The 6,678-nt window shown below is 37.6% G+C and overlaps 1 protein-coding gene across 22 annotated transcripts in view; it reads left to right on the forward strand.

Moving 5' to 3' along the window:
- Positions 1-6,678, forward strand: part of nfasca (neurofascin homolog (chicken) a) — a 163,640-nt gene that overhangs the window by 96,960 nt on the left and 60,002 nt on the right. For 20 of the 22 annotated variants that reach the window (XR_003984401.1, XM_030420627.1, XM_030420626.1 and 17 more), the window contains exons 4-5: positions 3,663-3,680; positions 4,863-4,968. Coding sequence is in view for 21 of the 22 variants with exons in the window: in XM_030420627.1 (XP_030276487.1) it covers positions 3,663-3,680; positions 4,863-4,968 (124 nt within the window). In the remaining variant the exon portion in view is untranslated. The remainder of the gene's footprint in view (positions 1-3,662; positions 3,681-4,862; positions 4,969-6,678) is intronic. The other 2 variants (XM_030420628.1, XM_030420647.1) reach the window with 1 other exon arrangement.

The following is a 6,678-nucleotide window of genomic DNA, read 5'->3' on the forward strand; positions in this document are numbered from 1 at the left end:
TGCTGACACAGAACTAAAAGTTGTTTCAGTTGAAATTATTATTTCCTATTTATACTTCCTTGCTTTTAGTAAAAGACAGATCATTTTAGGACAAACTGCAAGAGCGACATATTTTGCAAGGCCATTAGTCCATGATTTGTAGGCATTGTGAGCTTGCAGTGAGGAAACATATTGAACAGAAACATTTTGGCATTGTGGAGAGAGATGGATTCCTGAAGGAATTGGGAACAAAAGCACAGAGGAAAGAGAAAGAAGTCATGGCTTCTCTTTCTTTAAACTTGCAAGCATGCACACACACACACACACACACATACACACACACACACAGTCAGCTGTCAGCTGCTCTGTCTTCTATATCTCCGGCCCCCTATGGTGCCATCTCTCTCTGTTTTTTTTATAAGCCTGACCTTTCAACCCTTGACCTATGATACTCTATTGATCTGATACACACACACACACACACACACACACACACGTACACACAGACACACACACACACACACACACACATATAACCCAGTAACCTCTCCTTAATGTATTCACCCAAGTGGGATAAACTGACAGGCAGTGATTTCATTTATTTCTGACAACAATATAATCTGTGGTTTCAGATAGATTCACAGTATGGGTTTACGTGTTGGTTTAACTTGGTTCCAACATTTTCCAAAATATTTCAGTGAAGACATCATCACAGAAAAAGGATTTTAATTTCTGTTCCATTTTTTTTAAGCAACAGAATTACAATCAGGCATTTATGTCTACACATATAAGAAACATGACTTGATTTTGGCAATCCAGCAGCTCTCTTTGTACCTGCACGTAGTTCCAAAAACAGTATAACTACTAATAGTATTAGTTTTTGTTTGTAACCATAAGACATCTGCAGGCAGCTGAAACAAGCTACTGTTCTCAAATATTTGATAATGGTAAATCTATCTACATGCTTTAAAAACCCTTCTAAAGTGGAGTTTTGGCTTTCCATAGGTATCACTTACATCTGTTTGGACGTTAGGGGGCTCCGTAGTGAATGCTGAACATGACATTCTGCACACTGATTTGTCAAGGAAACCTACATAGTCTCTCCTCCTGGGCCAGTGAGAAATGTTTGTAGCTAAGCTACTTTTATTTTTCAAGTTGAATTAATACTATTACCCCAAGAAAAAGTGACTTTTGCATTTGCTGTCAGATTGTATGATTTAATAACCTTCATCTATAGTCAGTAAATTAAATACAGTTTTGCTGGAAAATGCCGACAACAGAAAGATGATAAACTGCTACTTGGTAAGGGAACAAAAATCATATACATCCTAATACATCCAAGTACATCTTTTTAAATAGACCAAAAATAGACAAAATAACTCCTCATTTTGAATAAACATTTTTTTTTGTTATTTAACTATGGTAAATACATCTATTCTTAGACAAAGTAAATGTAAAACTGCAAAATTACAAGCCAGTTTGATTAATGATTGATTAATGATGCTGCCTGCTGGAACAGGACAGGAGAATCAGATGCCCCAAAAATTGTTCCAGGTCCTTTGTCCTTTTGGTAGGTGTACTGATCACATTTAGTTGACACCAATCCATTTTTCAGATTTTGCAATATACCCATCACTGTTTTAAATCACAAACCGATGCTATATGACATGTCAAACCCATCATTGTGAGATAACTATGGCACCACATGCTTCACAGTGTGGTATTCATTCAGTAGACAGAACAAGAAGCCCCATCCCCCCATGTTCCTTATGTCTCCTTATCTGCTTCACAGCAAACTGCACTCATGACCTTTATTGATGGGAGCTTTCTACACATTACTTCTCTCTCTCTCTCTCTCTCTCTCTCTCTCTCTCTCTCTCTCTCTCTCTCTCTCTCTCTCACACACAGTCTATCTCTGCATGAAAATATCTGAAGGGCATGTGATGAATACTCGGTGTGTGGAGTTGTAGCTCGAACAAAAAGGCTGACAAAAAACAGTTATATGTACAATAGATGCAGGTAAAACACAAGAGTGCATAGCAGCATGGATGTCATCATAGAACACATATCAATACTCATCTGTAACTGTCAATCAAACACAAGTTCAGACTCCTAACACAGGGTCACTTCATCATTGTGTGTTTGTGTGTGTTCCTGTGTGACGGTGGGGAGTGGGCTTAAATGACAAAAACAGTGGTAAGTACAACTTACCACTAAATAGTATACAGACATTTAGAACATGTTTGGGATGGCATTTGGAAGGTAGGACAAGAAATAAGCATTAGAAATTCTCAGAATGTATTGTATTCAACCACTGCCACAAATAAACTAGATAATCCACTGTAGTAAACATGCTTTTAGTCTGGTCAAATGTTCTTTCAAAATTCAAAAATATGAAGTAGATTTGTCATACCAAATGGAAAGAAATGACTTCACCTGACTAATGGTCATTTTTTCACAGATATTTAATCAGCTCACTATTCCACAGTTACCAGCTCTCTGTAAACTGTTCACTTGACTTTCTTTTGTTGCTGCAAATTGCAACAACACATATGAATTACATACAGAATATGGCTGCCAAAGAAAAGCTGCACCACTCACTGAGATGAAAATGAATTTTTTAAATGTATTTGATCTGCAATACAAAGCTTAACTTGTGTGTTGTCTGTTTCTTCCTTACAACTGCTCATCCTTTGCTGATACTGGAACTCCTTACAGGTGAGTCCACAGTAATGGTTTCTCTGTTTTTTTTTCTATAGATCACAGTTCTCACTCTCAGTTTTGTAACAACTAATTCAGATATTCTATTACATACATGTACACTTGAACAGTGGTTCTCAACTGAGATTTTCTTAGACCCACTTCATACTGATTCAGTTTATTTCCATCCCCTCACCCATTCTGTCTGATACAAACCTTCTTGCTGTGAGAGGACACTCTTACAATCATTGTGCTGCCTCTTCAATTAAATTCACAATGTGACAATTAAAGTCAGGCTTAAAGCTCAATGAAATTGGCAAAGCAAGAGAGTACAATCAGGGCTTAAAACATTTTTTTCAAGATTGTTTTTTTTTTGATAGGTACAGAAACATTTAAAGAAACATTAAGAGCATAGCAAAAGCATTTGCAACCAATTCAGGCTTATTCAGACAAAAAACTAGTACAATTTGCTCCAAATGCTTTTAAAATATATATATATATATTTTTTTTATTTTAAGTTCACCCATTCAAAAGGTCTGATTACAGGAACAGCAATACAGCTGCAATGCTTCAAGTGATGACAATAATAAAAAATCAGCTCAAGCCATCTCATCACTGCATAATACTTTTTTTTTCTATGCACAGTGTAAGTTAAAATGTTGTGTTGTCATTTTAATAGAGCCAATTTACGCAAACATTATCTCACTTTTCAATTAAGACCGCACCTAATAAACTAAGTTACTTCAAAGTAATAGGTTTTTATTAATTTCTTTCAAACAATGTTTAATGACCTGCGCACAACCCACCAAAAATTCACCCAATCAATTTTGAACCACTGAGCTCTAACATAATATAACATGATATGATGCAAAGTTGTAACATAGTGCTAATAGATATTAATATGCCTCTAATATGTTAACAATCACATTACAATTTTTCCATGCTTGTCTGTGTCTCTCTTTGGCTTTACGTTGGACTAACAGCAAAGATCCTGCAAGACCGTAAGTTTTTCCTGTCACTGCTAAAATCTACCAACTCATTTATAACTTAACGCTTGTGATGCTGCAGCAGCACAGCTCCATACAGACAAAACACAATATAATAGATACAATAGATTTAGGAAACATTCTTTTGATGACCAAATGATACAGTGGGACTCACATCTGCTGACACTTTGCAGCTTGTGAATTATTGAAACATTGCACATATATTAAATCCCCAACATTTTAATGCATCTCAGATGATGATAGATTGTTATATTCTAACAGATCACTGGTTGTAAGAACAGGGATTAATGTGTATGTGAAATAGAGTAATATCTTAACACTTACAAATATGAATATTATATAAAGCAATATATTTTTCTTATTTCAGAGATGGTTTACAGAATATGAGTCTTAGAGGATGTTATAAGCTGATATGTTGAGGAGTAATTTCCATAATAATTATCTGTCATAGCCTGGCTTTATCACAACCAAGCATACTGTAGAAATACTCGTATGGTTGCCATAGCAACACGAGGGACGTGTATTATATGCTCCTTTTTTAGTTATGGATTAAATTAGCTGGAAAGCTTCAGTTAAAGAGTCCTCTTAGTTAGACAGGAATTCAGTCTCACAGGCCAGTCACTCCACCTTCTTTTCAAGCAGAGAGCTTCTCCTTTAATCCTGCAGGAGGCCAGACCTCTCAAGTGCTTGTTATCTCGTGTTGTGTGTACATTATGTGTGAGTGTGTATGTATTTGTGTACAGTAATGAATTCAAAGCCCTGCAGGGCTCTGTGAGCTAGAAATGCAGAAGGGCAGAGAAATGTTGGCTGCATGGTGTGTCTGTGGTGCAGAGGGGTTTGGCTTAAGAGAGCCATTAAATATGTACAGCAGACTGAGCACAGCTGGCAAGGTGGAAACTATGATCTATTTCTTTCTTTAACAGAATGTAAAGCAGGTTTAGACTGATGTATAGGGTTGATAATAACCTTATTGTAAAATACAAATGATGGACAATTAGGTTAAAGCAAAATTATATTACTTTCCTATTGTCAGCACTATTGTGTGTATCCATAGTGATACATATTCTTCCTCTGTGCCATAGAGTTCCATGGTTGACCATAACCATTATTGTGTGTGCAATCTCTATACACAACCTTATCTCCAACCTTCTCTTTGTCTCTCCCCACCTCCCACAGTAAAGCAGCCCCCCACTATAGTCAAACAGTCAGTGAAGGACTACATTGTTGACCCAAGAGATAATATCATCATCGAGTGTGAGGCCAAGGGCAACCCGGTGCCAACGTAAGCAGTACATACACACACACACACACACACACACACACACACACACACACACACACACACACACACACACACACACACACAGACACACACCTCTCTTTGTAACTCTTTTTAATATAAGTGTCAAAATGTGTTTTTATTTCATATTTAACATGCAGATTTTATCCTGCTGAGTGCCTACAAACAGTCTGTTGTGCTTATTTGTTGCGTACATTTTGAATTCGAACAGGTCATTACATTCGAATAAGAACTTTTCCCCCCACTTTCAAACAAATATTCGAATTTTGAATAAAAAGTGACAGCCCTAGTAAATGTAGAGTAGTTTGCCACTTAATAATAAAGTTGAAACCAACCCACAGGTATCCCAAAAAGCAGGCTGAAAACCTCACAGTAAGATTGATGTCAAGAATTGATGTCAACTTGACAAAATGACAGGCTGCAGACTGTGAGCACCAATCAGAAACAGCTGGAGCGTAATCAGGAGAATGTGGCACGGCTGAGGAAAAAGCAGTCAAGGGACGATTCCTGTGATGCTGACCGAAAGACACTGTCTGTCTGTCTGTCTGTCTGTCTGTCTCACTCTCTCTCTCTCTCTATCCCTCTGGCAGTGAGACTTAGGAGCAGTGACAGAGCCACTCAGATGTGCTCTTCTGCCACTCCGGCCCCCTCTCTCTGTCTGTCTCATGAAACATTTTCACCTCAGCCTGCCCTCCCTTCAGTGACCGCATTCCCCTTCAGTTGAATGATGTTTTACCCCTAAGCTCCTTTTCTGCCCTCTAACAACCTTGTAAACACAGCATGAAACCTGTCTGATGTCTCTCTCTGCCTCCCCCCATCCAAACATTGTCCTTCCCTTAACTCCATCACTCCCTGTCATCCCGTCTTTGAACTCTATTTTTGGTTGTCTGCAAAACAATATGTCTCAAAGACCCATATATCTTTTGTTTTGTTTTCTCTTTGCACTTTGCAGCCTAATATGCAGTGTAGGCAATAATGAACATGCCACAGTTACAGCTGTTAACCTGCATAATAAAGCTGTAGTAATGAATGCCCAAAGGATTCTAGTTTCTAGCTGCTCTTTTAGAGCTTGTGCCAAGAAATATGTTGAGTAGATCCTCCAACTACAGTTGAAAGCCAATTTGTTTACTCCATTTACAACTTACAATTACATTATTTATAGCTGGATACCTTTTCTGGACTGAATGAATGGATAGAATTCTGATAACTAGGCATACCTCTGCCAAGGCCCAACAGTCCCATTTTGTGCTCACTCATAGATAACAGCCGCCTAAAATGCCATCAATATCAATTCTTATCAATATCAGTAGGATTTTTTTCACCAAGATCCATGCATATAAACAAAAATGACAAACCAACCAGACGACACAGGCAAACACATAACTTTCTTTGCAGAGGTAATGAAAAAATTACAAAGCCGATGGAGTCATTTTGATTTAATGAAACGATCAGTTCAAAACAACAGTTAATTCGTTGTTGTGTTTTGTGGCCACAGAAGAAAAATGTCTACTTTTTACAATTTGATGTGTTATGGCTCTGCACTAAGCCCATCACAATATCAAACTTTGACTGTATGATATCATGGCCAAAAGAAGTCATTAATAATGATATTATCGCAATAACTAGCTGCACTGGTTACAGTGTCTTGCTTTCATCAGTCCTCTCAATCAACATGATTTGGTCCTGCAGTAG

This window comes from Sparus aurata, chromosome 6, assembly GCF_900880675.1.
Source record: "Sparus aurata chromosome 6, fSpaAur1.1, whole genome shotgun sequence".
NCBI lineage: Eukaryota > Metazoa > Chordata > Actinopteri > Spariformes > Sparidae > Sparus > Sparus aurata.